General features: G+C 41.7%; 1 protein-coding gene and 1 pseudogene across 1 annotated transcript; both read left to right on the top strand.

The window, feature by feature from the left end:
• The first annotated feature begins 58 nt into the window (after positions 1 to 58).
• LOC125307616 (zona pellucida sperm-binding protein 3-like) lies at positions 59 to 5351 on the top strand. The gene is given in 11 exon segments (XM_048263669.1): positions 59 to 131; positions 927 to 1344; positions 1346 to 1436; positions 1537 to 1655; positions 1747 to 1850; positions 1941 to 2118; positions 2422 to 2539; positions 2618 to 2697; positions 3050 to 3123; positions 3203 to 3253; positions 5335 to 5351. Coding segments are annotated over 11 exon segments (1323 nt in total).
• Positions 5352 to 12334: 6983 nt separating this feature from the next.
• On the top strand, positions 12335 to 15215 carry LOC125307615 (annotated as a pseudogene).
• Positions 15216 to 23489: the final 8274 nt, after the last annotated feature.

Here is a 23489-nt window from a genome sequence, read left to right as displayed (position 1 = left end):
ATAGATAGACAGATAGATACTTTATTGATCCCTAAGGTGGAAATTCAAGTCCTAGTCTATGTCCTCCAGCTTTGGGTGGCAGAACGCTGGAGTCCCGCCATGGGATTGTGTGGCATCAGCAGTTACCAGTGGTACATTTCTATCTTTAATATCAGGTGTTTTTCCGTAGGTCTGATGAAGTTTAGGCTATCTGAAGCCTGCTGTCACTGCACTCCTCGTGTAACCCTTTTGGTCACTGCCGATTGACCTATTGTTAGCTATGTGGGCTGTGTATAACGCATGTCCGCTACTAATGGTCCAACTCCACAATAGACCTTTTTACAGCAGCCATTTTGACATCAACTAGTAGGGCAAGCACAAGCTAAATGAGTTCGGCGCACTCCGCTCTCAACATTAATTACATTAGATTCCATTGTTCTCAATACAACTACACCAGCATCAGAATTTGCCAACACCACCATGTAAATTGGTTGATAAATTATGATTTAGTTCTATTTTGTTGGTGTGCTGTTGGGTTTGCCAGTTAAAAACATGCCTGGCAAGTGACAGCTCACTCGTATGTCGGCGCTAATAGGTTTCAGGTGAACAATCAGCTTGCTTTCCTAATCATGACACACACCTGACCTCACCATTTTGCAGAGTGACATGTGAGTAACACAGGTGTAGATGATAATTTGACTTATCAAGAATAGGGTGGGGCCTATGTAATTCAACACCAAATAAAAAGCAGGTCTAAATAGATTGAGCTATTCACCAGGTTGCCTTAGTGGAGAGTAAAGCTCAGATCTTAGCAATGGGGTTGCTAGTATGTCCTAGTGTTAGTTTGGTGCTATTTGCAATTGCTCTCCAGACTGAAGCTTATCAATTGCCTTGGTATGGTCCTTTGGGGAAAGAATACAGATCGTATTTTCCATATTCTCCTCTAGATGACAACCACACTAAGGAATCTCTCAATGGATCTTTGCCACAGGATCCCCAGAGTGCTAATCCAGAACCTGTAAGTGAAGCACTCCGCAATGGATTTTTGCCACAGGATAATGGATTTTTGCCACAGGATCCCCAGAGTGATCCAGAACCTGTATGTGAAGCGCTCCGCAAGCCTGTTCAGCAGCATGTTCCTTTTCAGTCCCAGAAAAAACTAGAAACTCCTGTGAAGCAGCTGAAATGGACGTTCCCCAAGAGACCAGAGACACCAGAGACACCAGTAGAGCCTAAGTTACCGTTTGTCCCCGATGTGCCAATACCGGCCGGTTCTGTGGCAGTGAGGTGTGGAGAGGCTGATGTGCAAGTGGAGGTGCATCGAGATTTCTTTGGCACTGGCCAGCTAATCCAATCAACAGATATCTCTCGGTGACTGTGGTTTCATAGAGGAGGATCCCTCTGCACAGGTTTTGATCTTTGAATCTGAACTGCATGGCTGTGGCAGCAGGCTTCAGGTACTGTATACTCTAATGTACCACTTTCCTATGACTTGAGGTGTTATCGATCACTGATATTAGTGTTACTTAATGGACACTGCTCTCCTTTCATTCATAGATGACTGAGGATGAACTAGTGTATACCTTCACACTTATGTATGTGCCTAAAGTTCTTCCTGGAACTTCAATCATGAGGCTGAATAGTGCTGCTGTTGATATCAGATGCCACTATCTAAGGTAAAAACTGTTGCCAACCAATTTGGCCTGGTATTTGTGCTGTGCCACATGGGAGACCCTCGAGTCTCATGTGTTTTTATTTCAATGTCAGGGAGCATAATGTGAGCAGTGATGCCCTCAGGCCAACCTGGGTCCCTTATGCCGCCACTAAGGTTGCCGAGGAAGTCCTGGTCTTCTCCTTGAGACTCATGACAGGTTTGTGGAGTCTGCATCTGAGTTCATGTAGAAACCAGCCAAAGTGCATGGTTGTGTTAGTAGCCCCAACCTCTGTCTATGTGTTTTTAGATGACTGGAAGTTTGAGCGGGCCCCCAACACCTACTACCTTGGAGACATCCTGCACATTGAAGCTGCTGTGATCCAGTACAACCACGTGCCGTTGCGTGTGTTTGCCCACTCCTGTGTGGCCACTGCAGTCCCTGATATGAACGCATCACCCAGATATTCATTCATTGAGAACCATGGGTGAGGGAGGGAAACACTTAAAGTTTTATTTTTAACGTGTCTTAGGCTTTATAAATTACCTCCTTCCATTGCATATGCTCATATGAAGGTTTGATGGTAGCCTAGATTCAGGTTTGCTCTTAGGTTTCATGGATCTTAACTGAATTGATTGCAACTTTATTAAACTTCTAATCAGTTGGTAAATTGTAGCTTTTTCAGCATCATCCATGCTGCTGGTGTTTGAAAGCAGTAGTTAGCAAGTTGGCTCACAGGGTACTTTAACCATGGGAAAGGTTTTGCTAATGTCCATCCCCTTTCCTGCAGGTGTCTTTTTGATGCCAAGCTGACCGGCTCCAGATCTCGCTTCCTGCCCAGAGCTCAGGATGACAAGCTGCAGTTTGAGCTGGAGGCCTTTAGATTTGCACAGGGACACGGAGACGATGTAAGAGGGGGCGGCAGTCCTTTTCTTGTGCTTTTCACTTATCTAACCTGGGCATAATGGCTGTCTTTTCCCTTTCAGATCTATATTACCTGCCAGCTGGTGGCAACCTTAGCCTCAACAGTGTCCAACCACAAGGCTTGTTCCTTCTCTAATAACCAGTAAGCAAGGGGCCAAGATTGTAGTTTTGTTTGAGGGGAAATTTGTATTTCAACCTAGATGCTTTTGTTTACATCTCTGGATCTAAATGGTCATCACAAGCCATGAAATTGACATTTTTTTTTCCCAGTTTGCATCAAAGGCTACTTAGTCACTTTTCTGTGTACCTGTGTGAATATGAAACTTGCTAAAATGACTTGTGATTTTCTTGGTCTTCACATGTGCCTCCATATTCTGGGTCTTGCCAGACAGGAAAAGCATTGCTGCTCAATACTTAAGACAATTCTGTTTATGTCTGTGCCTAGTGAGAATTTTGACCTGTTTTTTGTCTGTGCTAACTGTGGTCCTTTTCAGATGGACTTGTTCTGATGGCATGGATGAGATGTGTGTCTGCTGTGACTATATGTGTGGAACAGGAGGGGCTGCAGGTATAGCATTTGGTCCTCTTAAATTTTTGATGCTGTGGGATTTTTCATGTTTATGCTAAGTATTTATCTTTTGGCACAGATGGACAGTGGGAATCGGAGGCATCTTTGGGGCCAATAAAGGTCAAGACAGGTGTGTTTGAACCTGCCACTATTGTTAATGTGATTAGTGTCTACACTGACCCGGTTGGGTGTTGCACCTAATAAATCCGCATGTTATGATAAAGAAGGATTTATGCAAGTTAAAATTGTTATTTAATTGAGCAAACAAGAAATTCAGTGTTGGAGTGAAGATGTTAGGAGCAGAATATAACCGATGCTGTTACAACACACTCCACCGGATACAAAACGGCCGCATTTAGAGCCTTTCGTGCAAAGAGCCCATTCCTACCACCAGAGGTGGAAAAAGTACGAAAATATTGTACTCAAGTAAAAGTACCAATACCTTGATGAAATATTACTCAAGTACAAGTTAAAATACCGATCTAAAAATGTACTAAAGTAAAAAGTAGTTCATTTATAATGTACTTTAAGTAAAAGTTACTTAGTTACTTTTTTTTATAGGGGGGGGGGGGGTACCAGAACAACCAGTTTTACCAGACTTTCTAATGAGGAGATACAGCACTCAAAAAATCCTCCATAGTAATGCATGGGGTTAGTCAGTTGTATACAAAATATCACAACCCTTCCGCAGCAAAACGTTGACATGTGAATACATTGAGCCAATCATGTGGTGTGTTGTAAAATACATTGAGTGCCATCGTGCCAATCATCTGTTGTGATCTCGCTGCTGGAGCAAGATTGGTGTCGAATTTTTACGCGCACGCGATTTCTGCGAAATAGATGCGATAAGTGCCCAAAAGTTTTGTAATATGGCCGCCGAGTGGAGTGGAGGTACTTGCCTGAAAAGGACTTTGGTCCTAGCTCGAGTTGCTGCAGCCAGCAGCTAAGGCAGCCATGTTCATGCTCCTAGTGTGTAGCGCTGTAGCTGCAGCAACTCGAGCTAGGTAAAACCGATTGTTTCAGTTTTGTTCATACCGACAGTACTCGGTGACGTTGAGAAATGGAGATCTATGTGAAAAATCACCGGAGTTCTCTAAGTTTGAGCAGTAGTTGATTTTCAAAATTAGTTGCACTCATCCCAGGCCGCTTTGCAATGAACAGTAATCCAGCACAACTGAAAAGCCCCTCACAGGCAGCTGAGGCAGGCAGGCTAATGTTGAGTTGCAGAGAGTTTTTTTATATTTGGAAATGAGCAGAAGGTTCAGCAGATTAAAGGGGTGTCGAACTAGGGGGGAGAGTGGGAAGTATAGGGCCCCAATGGAGGAGAGGGCCCTTGAAAAGTGGAATACAGGGGGCACAACATTTTCACCAGGCATTAATAATTCAGGTAATCCACACATAAAAAAATCCAAACAACTCCATAAGTAGTCATGTGTAATGAAGTGGAATAACACAGGGAAAAGTATTGAACAAGCTAAGAAAAAGCACTAAGGCAAGGAAAGGGAAGGAACGAGCTGGAATCTGTAAGTAGTTAGAGTAGTTATCCTTTCTATCTGTGCAAATTAATATAAGCTTGGTTAGTAGCCTACATATTGATGGGCTATAAAAGGTTTTTCATTACCAAGGTGTCACACAAGAAACATTTCATGATGGATAAAAGCAAAAAAGCTCTCCCAAGACCTTTTGCAACCTTATTGTTGCAAAACATATCAATGAAACTGGTTACAGATGCATTTCAAAACTTCAGAATCTTCAGTAAGCAGCATGGGAGCCATTATCTGCAAGTGGAAGAAACATCACTGCATCATCAACCGCCACGCAATATTTCTGACCAGGGAGTCAGAAGGATAGTCAATTCCAAGAGCCAAGGACCACTCGGAGAAAGCTCCAGAAAGACTTGAAGGCAGCCAATTCAATTAAATTCAATTAAACAGTTCTGAAGTAACTAAATATCAGGATTCACAAGAGGGACCCCTGGAATCTGTTTAGAACAATGGACCAAAATCACACCTGATACTGTGACTAATACCTTTTGTCATACAGGAAATGTCTTGAAGCTGTCTAAAGGCTTTTCCACAAAGTATTGAAGAAATTTCAGTAGGCACGTTCAATACTTTTTTCCTGTGTCATTCCACTTTAATACACATAACTCTTATGTTTTGGATTTTTTATATGTGTGTTAATATAATGTGTGGTGAAAATTTCGAATAGACTCACTGGAAGTTTAAGTTTATTACTGAAAATATATATGACAATATGTCCACCATATATTTATTTTACCTGAATATTTTAACTTCAAAATTAAATGTCAAAATGAATGTCAGACGAAATTTAAAGTTTGACTGACTGGATTTTGTATACAAAACAGTGAAAACAGTCTAAGGTCACTCTCACTCTCCCTTGCTAAAGAGCTAAATGGTTTAGTCCGCCTTCACGATTCATAAGGTAGTCTATCTTTTGTTTATTTAGTTGAGCATCTCTAGTAGTGGACCGCTAATTGTTGTGCTGCTGGTGCAATGTCTTTCTCCAAGAAAGCCAAGTCAGGTTATTAAAAAGAGAGACATCAAAACGAGGGGAAACAACTGCTAATAAACTTCTTTCCAAAGAAAGGTCAGCACAAACGTCAAAACACGAAATCCCATGGTGTTTGCTTGAATATCTCCGCTATCATTAGTGCTAAAACGAACTGAGACAACCCATTGAAATAGCGGAAAATACACTTTCATAGGTTAGGCTACACATGTAATCTGATGCACTTTGTGATCCAGCTCCAGCTCCATCTCCCATCACTTTCAGAAAGACTGCATGGCGCCAGCTTGATCATTATCACTAGGCTAGTGGTTTAGGGCGGGATTACTTTTCTCTCCCTTTCTGTTTTCGTTAGTCTTAACTTTTTTTGTTTACTCAAGTAACGGATGGGATTTTTGATGTAGCGAAGTACAATACTTCGCTCAAAATGTAATCAAGTAACATTTAAAATACCGATTTTATAAACTACTTAAAAAATACAAAATACACAGAAAAACTACTCAATACAGTAAAGTGAGTAAATGTATTTCGCTACTTTCCACCTCTGCCTACCACATAATAATATTGCTCCAACTATTCACTGAACAAGCTGATCCGCACTACTCTTCAAGGTAGTCAGCTAATCATCTGTCAGACTTCTAGTGAGGAGACTCAAAAAACCCTTCATATCAATGCATGGGGTTAGTTTGCAACGCCGGTATGGCAGTTGTCTACACATATGGTTATGGGACTGACTTGATGTGTTTGACCAAAGCAACTTACAAACAAAACAATAGTTAAATTAACAGCGTTTTAAATACTTGGTAAGACTACATTAATGAGAATAGCAATAATAAACAGTAATGTCAATGCAATCAATAGCCTAATGAAAATAAACACTGAAAATAAAGAAAAATATACCAATTTAAGACCGAACCCCGGACATTTTTTTGGGGGGAAATCAGGGCTCTCAAGTTTTGAAGTTTGCAAGGAGTGAGACTTTGTTTCTCAGGGGGGAGGGGGCGTGGCATTGGCACAGTGCCACGCCCCCTCCCCCCTGATCGAAGTACATGAAAGTCCTACGTCTGCTTGAACTACTCGTGGCACCACGCCCCCTCCCCCGATCAACAGACCCACCCTCCCCATGTCCCATCGACCCAGCTTCATGAGAGAGCACAAATTCCATTATATCAAACACAGTTTTATTTATTCTAGAACCCTATAGTAAATAGTAACATAAATGATAATAATTTCACCCAAATGGGCCCTTTGAACAGCAGTGGCTCATTCTTCTCTAAACAAACAGAAAACAACCAAATGAGAAAAAGCACATTTAGCCCCAAAATGGTCTCTTGAACAGTGGTGGTTCTGTCCGTGTGTGTGTGTGTGTGTGTGTTTATGAGTGATGTGTGTTGTAAGTGTTTGTGGCAGATTTTGATGCCTTGATGACACTGATGATACTGGGGGCTCCCATTTGAAGCACTGTGGTTCAATGTCAGCCATTTTCAGTCATGAGACCATCCTTAAAAATATTCTTGTTTGCAGTAACAGCCAAAAAAATAAATAAAATGGGTCGGTAGGTACAGTAGGTCAATATTTTTTTTTTCTTCAAGATTCAAAGTAAAAAAAAAAGTACAATTTTGGTCATGGTGATTACGTAGGTATGAATTTAAACAAATGTGCATATTGTGACGTAACTGACTGGGTCCTCAACCCGTGCCTTCAGGCTTATCATCTGCAAACCTCAATCTGATGCAGGTTATGTAGTCCAGCCTTTCTCAAACTTCTTTGACCTGAGGCCCAGTCATGGCAGACTTTGGGGTCATAGGGCCCATCTACACGTACCCAACCCCACTCCCTCTAAATCAAATTGTCATTATCATTATCACAATCATTATTATGCCTATATTGTTATACATGCACTTTCACTTAAATGTTTTGTGACATGCACATCAGAAGACTGCTTTACTAATGTAAGATATAATTATTAGTTTCATTGCTTTTGCATGGTTGCATGATGCTTGCATAAGAACAGAAATACTTCTCAAAACAGTAACAATTATATGGGTGCTATTGTTTTGGGATGTTTCCCTCATGCAAGCATCATACATTGGTAGGAAATGGAGAAAAAAATACATGTTTTTTAATTAAGTTTAATTTGAATGCCTGAATGTAAGGATTCAGGAAACACAATACCAAATTTTTTTGGCGAGCAGATAGGCGTAAATCACTGATCTGTTGATCTGTAACAGATAGAAAGAAGGCTACAATAGCTTTTGGCCACGTTATAATCAAATTTGACTATACAATACTCAGTGCTATACAGTGTATTATAGTCTCTGCTCTGTTTCTATGGAAGTTCCAAAAATCAACGTTGTTCTATTAAGTGTCGTTAAACAATTAAATAGCATTCAACAGGTTGAAGCGGAGCTTTGATACGAACGTTATCGATTAGTTTCAGTTTCTCTCGCGCAGACGCCTGCATTGAATGAACGCTTATACCACCCCTTTATTGTATGGCTCCATGTTTAATGACATCGATACCAGAAACGTTTGTTTTCGGTCCGCGGTATCTTGATCAACTGCGCAGCAAATTATCAGACGAAGCACCGGGCCTAATTTCACTCCACAACTCCGCGGATCAGCAGTCTCCACGTTACGGACCCACATCAAAACAAAACTATTTCCTGATTGGTTGAGAAATCCTATATCGGCCTAATTCTGATTGGCCGATAGGTTAGTAACTGAACAGCAACTCTCTGAGCTGAATGAGCGCAGACAGCAACGTTGTGTGAAACGTTTGTAAAATATAGCCCTTAGAAATTTCTGTGCGGGCAAGTTAATAATTTCTCGGAGTGAGAAATGGCATGTGTGGCGTGTGACCGTGTGAAGTCATTGAAATGCGTGTGTCTCACACTCAATGCGTGAGACTTGAGAGGTCTGGGGGAAATGATAAAATAGCCTGAATAGAAGCAGCTTTTTGTAGATTAAATCTTGTTTTATATAGCACAACTTCTACGCAACGACAGTCCATTGCGTCGCATCTTTAAGGCTAGATTTGAAGTTGGTGCTTAGCTCTTTAGCGATCTTCAAAGCCTTCAGCTGTATGACAGGTCTGCAGTAGCCTAGGCTAATGAGCATTCCGTTATAACGCGTTTCAATCACATATTCTAACAATCTCCTACCAAAAATCCAAAAGTGCATCTTCAGCACTGCAGCCCAAATGCCTGAGTAGATATATGGAGAGACAAAAGAATACTAGCAGAGCTGCCTCCCGAGTTGTCCACAAAAGAAAGGTAAGCCTACCAGCTTTGAGCAGGCAGATGCAGTATGTCCTAGATAGATAGATAGAGACATAGATACTTTATTGATCCCTAAGGGGAAATTCAAGTCCTAGTCTGTCCTCCAGCTTTGGGTGGCAGAACGCTGGAGACCCGCCATGAGATTGTATGGCATCAGCAGTTACCAGTGGTACATTTCTATCTTTAATATCAAGTGTTTTTCCGTAGGTCTGATGAAGTTTAGGCTATCTGAAGCCTGCTGTCACTGCACTCCTCGTGTAACCCTTTTTGTCACTGCTGATTGACCTATTGTTAGCTACTGTATGTATGTGGGCTGTGTATGACGCATGTCCGCTACTAATGGTCCAACTCCGCAATAGACCTTTTTACAGCAGCCATTTTGACATCAACTAGTAGGGCAAGCAGAAGCTACATGAGTTCGGCGCGCTCCGCTCTCAACATTAATTACATTAGATTCCATTGTTCTCAATACAACTACACCAGCATCAGAATTTGCCAACACCACCGTGTAAATTGCTTGATAAATTATGATTTAGTTCTATTTTGTTGGCGTGCTGTTGGGTTTGCCAGTTAAAAAGTTAGGCGCTGATGTGCCTGGCAAGTGACAGCTCACTCATGTCGGCGCCAGTGTCCACAACGCTTTAATGGGTTTCAGGTGAACAATCAGCTTGCTTTTCTAATCATCACAACAGACTGGGAAATGTTTAAGCAGGCAGCCACTTACAACAACCGGACAGACATAGAGGAGTATACAGACACTGTAACCTCTTACATCACCAAGTGCATCGATGATGTGACCCACACAAAAGACATCATCACTCGGGCTAACTGGAAGCCATGGCTGACAGGGGATGTCCTCAGGCTGCTGAGGGCCAGAGACAAAGCCTACAGAGCTGGGGATGAAGCTGGCATGAAAACAGCGAGAGCCAACCTGTCCCGTGGCATCAAGGAAGCAAAAAAGGAATACACTCACAAGATAACCACCCACTTCAAAGACAGCAGGAACTCACAAAGCCTATGGCAGGGCATTCAGGCCCTCACGGACTACAAGCCGGCCACAGAGCTGTGAGAGCAACATCCCTCTGCTCAACAACCTGAACCGCTTCTTTGCTCGCTTTGAAGCACAAAACAGCACCTGCCCACAGAAGACCCATCCCCCTCTACATGAGCAGCCCCTGTGCCTCTCTGCCGACAGCGTGAAGAGGACACTTGCTGCTATCAACACCCGCAAGGCAACAGGTCCAGACAACATCCCAGGTCGTGCGCTGAAGGACTGCGCAGGGGAGCTTTAAGGATGTCTTCACAGACATCTTTAACACTTCCCTGAAGCAAGCCATCGCCCCATCATGTTTCAAAGCTGCCACCATCATACCTGTGCCGAAGAAAACTGCTCCATCCTGCTTCAATGACTACCGCCCTGTGGCACTGACACCCATCTTCATGAAGTGCTTTGAGCGGCTTGTCATGTCACATATCAAAGCCATTCTCCCCCACCCTGGACCCCTTCCAGTTTGCATTCCGAGCCAAGCGGTCTACAGAGGATGCAATCTGCTCTGCCCTCCACCCAGCCCCTCACCCACCTGGAAAAAGAGACTCATATGTGAGATTGCTGTTTATAGACTTCAGTTCTGCATTCAACACCATAATACCACAACAACTCATCTGCAAACTCGACAAACTGGGACTCAGTACCTACCTCTGCAACTGGCTACTGGACTTCCTCTGTCAGAGGCCCCAAGTAGTGCGTGTTGGCAACAATACCTCAAGCAGCATCACACTGAGCACAGGGGCCCCCAAGGCTGCGTGCTCAGTCCCGCTGCTCTTCACCCTGCTGACGATGACTGCACTGCAACCTACAGCAACAATCACATAGTGAAATTTGCTGACGACACAACTCTGGTGGGTCTCATCACCAAGGGCTTACGAGACTCAATACAGGTTGGAGGTCGACCATCTGACCACGTGGTGCAGGGACAACAACCTCCTGCTGAACGTCAGCAAGACCAAAGAGATTGTTGTTGACTTCGGAGAGGTCACACCCAACACCTGCCACTGACCATCGACGGTGCTGTGGTGGAGAGAGCGAGCAGCACCAAATTCCTGGGGGTGCACATCAGCGAAGACCTCTCCTGGACCACCAACACTGCATCACTGGCGAAGAGAGCTCAGCGCCGCCTGTACTTCCTCGCGGAAACTCAGGCGCAGCAAGTGCTCCACCAGCCATCATGACCACATTCTACCGAGGCACCATTGAGAGCATCCTCTCCAGCTGTATCGCTGTGTGGGGCGGAAGCTGCACTGAATACAACAGGAAAGCCCTGCAGCATAGTGAACACAGCTGGAAGGATCATTGGTGCTTCACTCCCCTCCCTGAAGGACATTTACACCACCCACCTCACCCCCCAAGGCACCAAAATTGTGAGTGATGCAAGTCACCCCGGCCACAATCTGTTTGATCTACTGCCCTCTGGGAAGAGGTACAGAAGCCTGCTCCCCTCCCGCACTACCAGACTCACCAACAGCTTCATACACCAAGCTGTAAGGATGCTGAACTCTCTCCCTCCTCTCCCCCCTCCACCCTCAGCTACATAACATCCTGGACATTGGACCCACAATGGGCCTGCACTACTCCACTTGCACACTTGAACACTTGCACACTTGTACACTTTACAACTTGGTGTTGTTGTCCTGAAAACACAACACCTCTGCTGCTCTTACATAACTTGCACCACTATGCCACTTTCTTCATTACTCAGGTCAAACAGAACTACCCAAGCCTCTTATTGGCCTGACTTTGCACTAGTTTTTTATTGACTGTCTATGCACAATTTCAACAAAATTTTGCTGCTCTTATTTTTTCATTATTATATGTGCCCTCTTATTTACTTATTTACTTACTTTATTGTTTACTTGAATGTTATGTTTGTCTGTGGACTTAAAATTGGTAAAATATGTCTTGTCTTCACCGTGGGATAGTGAGAAACGTAATTTCGATCTCTTTGTATGTCTGGAACATGTGAAGAAATTGACAATAAAGCTGACTTTGACTTTGATCATGGCACACACCTGACCTCACCATTTTGCAGAGTGACATGTGAGTAACACAGGTGTAGATGATTTGGACTTATCAAGAATAAGGTGGGGCCTATGTAATTTAACACCAGATAAAAGGCAGGTCTAAATAGATTGAGCTAGGTTGCCTTAGTGGAGAGTAAAGCTCAGATCTTAGCAATGGGGGTCTCTAGTCTGTCCTAGTGTTATTTTGGTGCTATTTGCAATTGCTCTCCAGACTGAAGCTAATCGATTGCCTTGGTATGGTCCTTTGAAGAAAGAATACAGAACGTATTTTGGTCGTTTTCCATATTCTCTTCTAGATGACCACTACACTAAGGAATCTCTCAATGGATCTTTGCCACAGGATCCCCAGAGTGCTAATCCGGAACTTGTACGTGAAGCACTCCGCAAGCCTGTTCAGCAGACTTCCTTTTCAGTTACAGCAAAAACTAGAAACTCCTCTGAAGCAGCTGAAATGGACGTTCCCCAAGAGACCAGTGGAGCCTAAGGTACCGTTTGTCCCCGATGTGCCGATACCGGCCGATTCTGTGGCAGTGAGGTGTGGAGAGGCTCATGTGCAAGTGGCGGTGTGTCGCGATTTCTTTGGTACTGGCCAGCTAATCCAATCAACAGATGTCTCTCGGTGACTGTGTTTTCACAGAGGAGGACCCCTCTGCACAGGTTTTAATCTTTGAATCTGAACTGCATGGCTGTGGCAGCAGGCTTCAGGTACTGTATACTCTAAAGTACCACTTTCCTATGACTTGAGGTGTTATTGATCACTATGATTAGTGTTACTTAATGGACACTGCTCTCCTTTCCTTCATAGATCACTGAGGATGAACTAGTGTATACCTTCACACTTATGTATGTGCCTAAAGTTCTTCCTGGAACTTCAATCATGAGGCTGAATAGTGCTGCTATCAGATGCCATTATCAAAGGTAAACTGTTGCCAACCAATTTGGCCTGGTATTTGTGCTGTGCCACATGGGAGACCCTCGAGTCTCATGTGTTTTATTTCAATGTCCGGGAGCATAATGTGAGCAGTGATGCCCTCAGGCCAACCTGGGTCCCTTATGCCGCCACTAAGGTTGCCGAGGAAGTCCTGGTCTTCTCCTTGAGACTCATGACAGGTTTGTGGAGTCTGCATCTGAGTTCATGTAGGAACAAGCCAACGTGCAGGGTTGTTAGTAGCCCCTACCTCTGTCTATGTGTTTTTAGATGACTGGAAGTTTGAGCGGGCCCCGAACACCTATTATCTTTGAGATCCTGCACATTGAAGCCGCATTGTTTCAGTACAACCATGTGCCGTTGCGTGTTTGTCCACTCCTGTGGCCACTGCAGTCCCTGATATGAATGCATTGTCCAGATATTCATTCATTGAGAACCATGGGTGAGGGAAGCACTTAGATTCATTTTATTTTTTAAGTGTCTTAGGTTTTATAAATGAATTCCTTCCCATTGCAAATGTATTAAACTTCTAATCCGCCCCCCCTTTGCCTGCAGGTGTCTTGTTGATGCCAAGCTGACTGGCTCCAGGTCTTGCTTCCTGTCCAGGGCTCAGGATGATAAGCTGCGGTTTGAGCTGGAGGCCTTTAGATTTGCACCGGGACACGGAGACAATGTAAGAGGGGGCAGGGATCCTTTTTTTTTTTTTTTTTTTTTATCTAACCTGGGTATAATGGCTATTTCTTTCTCCCTTCCAGATCTATTACCTGTCAGCTGGTGGCAACCACAGCCTCAACAGTGTCCAACCACAAGGCTTGTTCGTTCTCGAATGACCAGTAAAGTAAGCAAGGGCCAAGATTGTAGTTTTGTTTGGGGATTGGAATTCAACCTAGGTGGTGGTCTATTTACATCTCTGGATCTAAATTTTCATGAGCCGTAAAATAATTAAATTGGCTTTTTTTTTCAGTTTGCCTCAAAGGCTACTGAACCACATTTCCGCTACCTGTATGACTTGGTCTCTTGCTTAGTCTTCACATGTGCCTCCATGTTTGGCGTCTTGGCGCCTCAATACTTGAGACAATTCTGTTCATGTCTGTGCATAGTGAGAATTTTGATCCAAAAAAGGGGCCCCTTGTAGCCCCCCAAATACCACTAGGTTCTGGCCAAGAACCCCTTGATGTGTTATTAAACCCATCGACAATACTACGGCAAATTTAAAAAATGCATTAAGCTAATCCTAATAATTATTTTAGCCACAAGCACTTTGTGATGGAGCCTACACTGTGTAAAATTACATTTGGTGCTTTCTGCTATATGAGGGCTATTACTCTACTATTCCCGGTCATTATCATGGAAAATAATGTTCAGGTATGCGACAAATTATTATAATAGCATTGTATAACAACCCAACTCATAGTAATGGGTAAAAAAATTCAAATCTATTTATTTGTTGCTTTTATTTTTCTTTCCAACTTGCTGAGGCCCCCCTGGCACCCTCTCGCGGCCCCCACTTTGAAAACCACTGGCCTAGAAATCTAGACGCGCCCCTAGCGGCAGCAAATTACATTTGCTGCCAGGGCTAGTCTAGCAACTCTCTGTTGGCTTGTGAGCTCCAGAAATCGAAACTGAATCAGGCCAATGAAATCATGTAGTCGTTAGGTGGGCTTAACATAATGAATGATGGCAGAGTTGCAACGGTTTGGCTTGAATTCCCTGCTACTTGAAAACAAATAAGATGGATGTTGCTGTTGGCTTAACAGTGTGACACGAAGTTGCTTTTATTAAGTTGGCAAACGTTTGAACTAGCCAACTAGCTCCACTGGTGGGAAACGCATGGGACTCACAGCGCTGCCGCTGTCCTATTGCGTGCAGAGGGAATTTGAAAGACTACTGATTATCCTGCCCCTCGGACTGATCACTGTGAACAGTGAGTGTCCAGACCCTACATTTTTATGTGGGTCAGGCTAGGCCCCTTGTTGAATCCTAGAGTTCTGTGTGTGCTAACTGTGGTCCTTTTCAGATGGACTTGTTCTGATGGCATGGATGAGATGTGTCTGCTGTGACTCTACGTGTGGAACAGGAGGGGCTGCAGGTATAGCATTTGGTCCTCTTAAATTTTTGATGCTGCAGGATTTTTAATGTTTATGCAAAATATTTAACTTTTTGGCACAGATGGACAGTGGGAATCGGAGGCATCATTGGGGCCAATAAAGGTCAACAATGAGAACTGAGCTGTTTTGCTAATGTCTGCATTTTAAAATAAAAATGCCCTAAATCTACATCAAGTTTCTTGTCTTGTCAATTTTGACCGGTGTAGATTGGCTCTGGTTCTATGGAAGTGTCGCCATTCTGTTTTATCTACCGCTCTGGTAGGGATGTGCAGAGCAAGGCTTTTGAAGCAGTGACTCTTCTACAGCCAAACTGGTTTGAAGCTTCAAAGCTTTTGACATACTACTCCATCACCATCTGGTGGTCAATAAAAAAATCTTTCACAACTAGTGTCATCCAGATGTTTTGTATGGCCACATTTCAAGATGCATAGCAGTATATTGCATTATGTGGCATTTTATTGACCTCAAATTTGTTGAGGTTTCATTGCACTGTTTGCTTGGCTCTTTTCTAATATTCAATTAGACCTGTGCTATGGATAAAAATGGTGAAAAAGTAATGCACATGAAAGTGTTGGTGTTCCTGACTACACATTATTGACATGCATTGTTTGGAAACAGAAATTGTCAAATACAGTTTTTATCCCATATTTGTATTTAAGAATAAAATTTGCTGCTGGGGCTTAACCCTTTTTTCACTGATCACATCCCCAGCTTTGGAAATGTGCCAGTAAGAGCCAGATATTTACTGGCCAGGGCATAAAGGTGCAGCTGCCTTATGGGCTTGCCAGTATTTTAGAGGGTTCTCTGTTCAAATGAGAAGCATCATTTACATACCTCTTTACTTCTAGTGGCGTTTGCATTGCAGTTCTGGGTTTCACTGACCTGGCTATCCAAGAGCTCCAGTGTTTTCTCTAGATTTTTAGTAACAGTGGAGGCAATATTTATGGAATAAAACTAGACAGGTACCTCGGATTAAGATTGCTGTTTATTGTTAAACTGCAATTTTCTGCAGCCAGCGGAGGGTATTTAGCCTATATGTGTCTGGACAATATTATGCGTCTCCTAATTCTGAAGCAGTGACACCTCTAAATGAAGAGGGAACACAGAGAAGAAAGCTAATGTTTTAAATAGACTACATTAAAGGCACACTATGCAGGTTTTTTAGCTTAATTTACCTTTATTTAACAGCTTCAGAGTCATTGGAATGGTTATATGACTTTTTTGGGGTTGAATGGTGGCCGTCTCGTTTCCCCCTAGTGCCTGTGAGCGGAAAAACCACCCTTGCAACTGTGGGCCGGCGGGCCGATGGCCTCAGTGTCAGGAAGTATAACGAGTGTAACTAATTGCTTTACTCCATTCAAATACACATACACACCAGGCACAGGCTAGAAAAAGGTAGTGATGGAGTTTCTCAGACATTCGTCATGACAGAGCCAGTGAAAAAGAAGCAAAAACCGGGAACAGTAAGGAAATAGCCAATACTGCGTGGTTTACCTTTTAATATAATATGTGCAGACCCCCCCAAAAGGAGGGTAGGGCGGACACAGTTTTCTAGGAGGACCCCATTTTTTGTATGTTGGTCTTAAAGGGCCATGTCAACCCATCCCATAACCATTCATTTCATGTATAGCGCCACCTAGTTAAAAATGGAAAAAAAACAAAAATTAGGTGTTGTATTCACAATATCTCTGGCTTACATGGTCAAAACTGCACGAAATTGAAAGTGTAGGATAATTATGACACCCTCTGAATGCATGCCAAGTTCCCTGGACTTCCGTTAATGGGAGGGCCATACAATAAATTAATTTATGTGTACATTTAGTCACTGTACACCAACAGAGTTTTCTGTGAATATCTTGAAAACCGTAGGGCCTAGGATGACCAATTTTTTGCATATGTTTGCTTTGCTCAGCGCTGCGGCAGACCGGTTCTGCATTTCATAGCGCATACCGTGTGTAATGTGATAGGCCCTTTAAGCTGACTGCATGCATAACGTGATTATTTCTGAGATTCTGATATGCTTTCAAACCGGAATTGTGCATATATCATGGTTGAAAACGTATCAGAATCTCAGAAATAATCACGTTATGCAGTCAACTTAAGACGGCTGCAGGTGGCTACATCAACTACGTCAACTACGTGGCTACGTCGAACCCCCCTATTAAAAACTGGATATAAGGCCACATGGACTACAAACGAACTACAACGTGACAAAAGTGACGATGAGCCCCCAACTGGGCAACTCGGGTAGCAAAATCTTCCCCCAGTTTCCCACCTCTTATTTCCATGAAGTGACGTGAATAATGATGTTTTCCCTGGGATCTTTTTTTTTTTTTTTTTTTGTGCATGAACGCACCGACAGATATGAGAAATGAGGTCCTGCTCACTTACGCATCACTTTTAAGAGATTTCAATTACTGATGATACGATGAATTAGGCTAGAAAAAAACAGACACACAAATTGCAGAGAATATGAACTTATACCAAAGAGGATGCAGCCCGTTTGGTTAAGTAGCAACGCAGAATGTTAACCTGAAACCCATTAAGATTCAGTAATTTTGGAAGACAACTAAATTTTGCAATCCACAAAACATTAATATGACCAAAACAGAAGTGGATGTTTTACAGAATTTTTTAAACCTGTCACCAAACACCTAACCACACTCCAATTCTGCAATACCGTACACTAATTCTCAACCATTGACTCAGTTTTCAATTTCATAAAACACTCTTGCAAAACACCACACACAACTCTCTAACACACATAAATCGAACAGGAAGTTACTTGATTTCATTTTTCAAACACAACCTATCAAAATGCCACACTTAATTCCACACTTTTTCAATTCACACACACACACACACAGTAATAAACTAGACTGTATTTCCGGTGGGAACTGCGAAAGTGTGCTTGCCCTCGTCCGGTCACCAACGTGAGCAGACAGTGACATACGCTATGCTGAACCTGGCTTGATCCAAGCATTCTAACAGTGCCTTTCAGTGTTGGAGCAGTGGCAATACCTCAAAAGCTCTATTCAACTATTGCCTTGCGGGGTGAATGCAGTTCGTTGGATTTTACCTGTGGCCTGCCTTCGAATTTAGCTTCTATGACTAAAATCAAATCAATAAAATAAAACAACAGCAGTGATTGGCTGCAAAAATAAATAATGTCACGCGTCTTGCACCTCTCAAACTTGGCTATCAGGTAACCTAGAGAAAAATTTGAAATTATGAAATATGACTAAGGCATTAAAATGCTGCTTGTTTGTCAGGATACTTTTTCACTAATTTATTTAAAAAATATGAGCTTTGAGTGTGAATGTTATATATTCCATCCCCTAATTCTGTTTTACTGGTTTATTTGACAAATAATCTATATACATTTGCTCTATAAAGACCTTATGTCTGTTTGGGATTGTTTTGAGAGCCTATTGATGTATCTCAGAATAAAGGAATGTCCACAACATTAGTGATGTTTTTTGTGTGTGTGTGTGCGCATGTCTCTAATAGCCACAATAGGAGTAATTTTAGCAACACCGTATTTTGTGTGGCCCATAACGACCCACTGGATCATGAAAATGTGCCAAAATTCACATTCCTTGCTTGTTGTTGGTACATTAATCCCATTCAGATTGCCACTTATCTGAGATGTAAGAGTTCAGTATAGGTTTATGGTCTGGGGCAGGGATTTGAGATTCTGTGACTTCTTCATTGAGGGCTTGCTTAGCAGCACTGTCCGCTTTCTCATTTCCCCTCAGACCAACATGGCCTGGGACCCAGCAAAAAACTACACTCAAGTTCTGGTTCTTTCTACGTTCTAGTTGATCAAGCTCAGCTTTGGTTGTACTTTTTGCCTGACATTAAAGCCTACTGTAATTACATTTATACATAGTTATTCTACTGATCTTTATACTATTCATCCTGCACATAGACTTATTCTTACTACTCTTATAATGTTGTTTCTGCACTACAATGACACTGTTTCCACACTGCACATAGCTGTGTGTTATGTACATATCTGTTTTATTATATTCAGTTAATACACTAGCGCCACCACTTCTCAATGAGACGTGGTCTGGGAACCAAACGTTCATTTTCTCGTATTTGAAAAAAATGCCCAGATCCGTTTATTGGGTGCCACGGATGTCTATCAAATGCGTCTGTGCATAGCTCATCATCGTCTTGCTTTCCCCCCTGTTCTGTGATTGGTTCCCTATCTCAGGCGAAAATTTGCTCCATGGTCTCCAGGCTGCCTTGCAAGGCAGCATGGGAACACCCAGGCTATTAATACACTGCATATGTATATTATTATTTATACTATTATAATGTTACTGCTACATCTACATACATTATTCTACTTATTGTATGAGATAACTGCTAATACACTGCACATATTTATATTTAATTCATATTACTCTAAACCACCTTCTGTAAATCAACTGTACACTACTGTCTATATTGCACTATATTTCTTGACCTGTCTCTGTATATTTCATCACCTTTCTATACTTTGCATCACACTGCATGCATACTGTAGCTACATGAATCACAGCTAAGATCCTTGGTTGCTATGAAGGCCAGTCGTTCTAAATGGATGGTTGATATGGCCAAAGGCCAGTTATCTCTTCCGTTGTCAAGCGGGCATATCCTAACTTTATCTTATTTTAAACATCTCTATTTTACTTGGCCTACTTCCATATAGTGAGTCCCATTAAGAAGTGGCCACTTCATTCACGCTTACCGTGATTCACGCAGCAACATTATTAAATTAATCTGTCACCATATGCCTATGCCAACATTTGCAAAGAGGAGAATCTTTTAATTTGATTCACAATGAAACGTTACATTTAATGTACATGTAAACAATGAGTAGGCTAGTTTTGGTTGTTGTTGGTGGTGTTACTGCATCCCTTAGTTATGCCTACAATGCAAAATTGTTCCCTCGTGATTGTTACGCATTTCAAAACATCGCGACGTGAAATGCCACCACAAAACATTGTTTGTGAATCGGTCTTATTAGGAGTCCTGGCTTAAGCTGTCACAGACGCAGGCCCTACTTTTAGAGCTAAAATGCTTCCTGAATTACTCTTAGTAAAAAAAAATAGGAGTCCTAAAGTTACGAGTGACTAAGTTATGAGTACAAGCATCTCATATCAAATGACCATGGCATTACGCTAAGCCACATAAATCTCATAACGTTACAGCAACATCTCCCCCTATGACCTAGCTAGCTAGCTTCTAGCCACACAAGAAATTAATTATGTTAAAATGTCCGCTTGGCATTCTAATAACAGAAGGGGCACATTTATGTGGACCACTACAACATGACTCATTATGTCTGTAACGTTAACTGTATAAAACACTTACTTTTATAAAGGAAGCACACCATCCAGCACATACACATGGAAACCGATATTTTAGGTACTTGGCCACGAACTCAAAACGTGTCTCTCTGAAGCTCTGTTCTAGAATCTTTGCTCTGAACACTAAGTTGCTAGGCAACATCAAATAAACGAAATGAGAATCTTTTCAAGGTATTCACCCCTTGCAGACACGTGACTTAAGTCACGTGATGGCTCCATGCTGGACGGCAAAAAGATGGGAGACAGACGGCAAATTACATTATGTCATAAAGATTATGATGAACTGAACACCATTACTATAACATCTTTGTAGTTCAATGTATTGCTGTTTGGGGTCTGATAGTCAAAGAAGATGCCAGTGGTGTTGTTAGATGAAATGGGTCATGATAGCAAATGTAAAGTTATTAAAACTGGTGGTAACAGCAAGGGGAGATAACATTACGTTAGGCTACTGTAATTAACATTATGGTAAATGAACACCCATAAGTATTTCTGGACTAAAATATTGCAAAGCGATTTGGTTACTTTATTTGTCTTGCTTTTATCAGTTGTAACATAGTCAAAACGTTAAGAATGTCATATCAGAACATGAAATAATAACTAGCTGCCACACTTAGAAGCTAGCTATTCTAGCTAACGTTTATCGTAGCTCATAGTGCTAGGGCTAATGTAACTCATCAGTTTAATGCGTTGCCCAGCTTAATAAACTTACTTCTTACATGTCTTAAGTTAAAGAATAGAAAGAAATAGGAAATTAAAAAAAAACTTGAACGGTATTATCTGTTTACATTCAAATCTTGCCAAAGACTTTGCCTAAGTGCTATCTGCCGTCCTGCTCAGAGTCTATGGTTGCTATAGCAACCGCTGCTGTGCTTCATACACTGAGGAGATAAGCATGCAATTGTGGTTGAAATACTCCCGAAACACAAAGAAAACAAACCAAAATATATCTATGCAAGAACATGGGATGTTGTTGTATTCCAAACAATAAGCCAACAGTTGTGGAAGGGCATTACTACGGTTAAATCTCACTATAATCTCCTAGCTGTGCGATATGTCCCATTACAACCCATTGATTTGATTCGTGTTCTTGCCGTCCACTAGGCTATTTTGCTGTGGCGCGAACAAAACGTGACGTCACTTGCAAGGGGTGAATAGGAGTTAGCCACTTCTTTTAAGCTGTCATAGACTTAGGTGCTACTTTTAGGGCTAAAGTGCTAAATAGCAGTCCTAAAGTTACAAGTGATGAAGTTACGAGTGCAAGCATCTCATATCAAATGACCATGGCATTTTGCTAAACAACATAAATCCCAATTAGCAACATACATCTCCTCCTATAGCTAGCCACACACGAAATTAATGATACTAAATCTCTGCTTAGCACGCTTAGCATTCTAATAAATAACATTTTGTTGACCACTACAACATGACTCATTATGTCTGTAACTCTATAAAACACACTTTCATAAAGGAAACACACCATCCAGCACATACACATGGAAACCGATATTTTTATTTGCGAACTCCTTCCTTCCTCTGTTCTAGAATCTTTGCTCTAAAGGCTGCGTTGCTAAGGCAACATCAATAAAACGCGAGTCTTTTTTAAGTGAAATGTAATTAATGGATGTGTTGTGGTTTGCAATTAGAATAAACAAGAAATAACATTTCCAATTATTTCCCATGATAAATTACATAATATTTGCACCTTCCTTACTTGTGAAGCTCACACGTATTTAGTGAAATGTAATACAATGTTGCCACCTAGAGTTCAGATGCTACATTAACGTGACATTTCCTGCTTATTCTTTCGTCAACTCCATGCTTTTAGGAAAACGATCTTTTTATCATAGTTCCCTCTTCAATGAGCAATTACCAGCTCGTTTTTGTAACAGAGATAGCTGTTTATTGTCCCTAGGTTTACAGAAACACCTATTCACATTAATACGTATGGAGTGCTGCCGACCACTGTTCATTACATGGCCCAGAATGCCTTGCATGTCTTTACAACAAAACAACAAAGTATAACCTAAATGCCCGTAAACATATGCATTTGCATACTTGTAACATTTTTAATAATACTCTCCCATCATGATATTTAACAATAATGAAAATTTTAATTTGAATACTGTCAATGTGAAAATAACTGTACTACGTCAGCAATAAATAGCTAATGTCCTCCTTTTCATTTCAGTTTGTAAGTAAGTCCATACTATCCCATGGCTGAGTAAGGATTGGATAAGGTTGCCCGGAGACATTGTGCATACTTGGAAGGCATTGTGATAGATGTACAACTGCGTTGGTGGGAAGGTAAAAGTTACCAAATGTGGGTTGTTTGTCAAATGCTGGAAACTTTGGAATGGTTTGCTTTTTAAAATTATGCACCCTCACATTTCCCGAGTTCAAATACTTTTTTTTGGTATCAATATGTGACAGTGTTCCTGAGATATGGGCGACTTCCTGTTTTGAGCCGCCCGATTTCGTTTGGGTGTGACAGGCAAACGCTTTCAAAAAATCAAAAATCCTTCTGGTAACTTTTGTGAGGCTTGGTCCAAGGATAATGTACATCAAGTTTCGTATGCGGATCAAATTTGTGACCTGTGAAAATTTAGTTTTGCTTTCTGTTCAATCCAATATGGCGGACGAACGGCAAGCCCACCTGGCGTCATCTTGACATCATCTTACACCGGTACTGGGACGTTTTAAAGTTGGAACGGTGTCTCTGTCTCAAAGGGCCTAGGGGCTTAGAGCTGACAAAAAATTAGGGAGACGGGGAATAATAATAAGTGTGCTTGCAAAGTGTGCTTTGCAAGCACACATAATCATATTACAAGAAGCAAAGTAGTAGTCACTAATTTCTTTCTTTGGAAATAGGCCTACAGTAATTTCTGTCTGGCAAAATCAGCTTTTTCGAAACTCCATGTACATCTGGTGATCATTGTATTTTGCTTTGTTTTTTTTTTCCCTTTTGGCTGTCAAAATATTGCTAGATATGTTTACTGTGAATTATATTATATTATATTATATTATATTATATTATATTATAGTGGCACACTGGTGTTAATTACATTAATTTTCACAC

The sequence above is a fragment of the Alosa alosa genome, chromosome 14 (assembly GCF_017589495.1).
Source record: "Alosa alosa isolate M-15738 ecotype Scorff River chromosome 14, AALO_Geno_1.1, whole genome shotgun sequence".
Classification (NCBI taxonomy): Eukaryota; Metazoa; Chordata; class Actinopteri; order Clupeiformes; family Clupeidae; genus Alosa; species Alosa alosa.
Note: the sequence above shows the minus strand (reverse complement) of the source record. Positions and strands in the feature narration are given on the sequence as shown.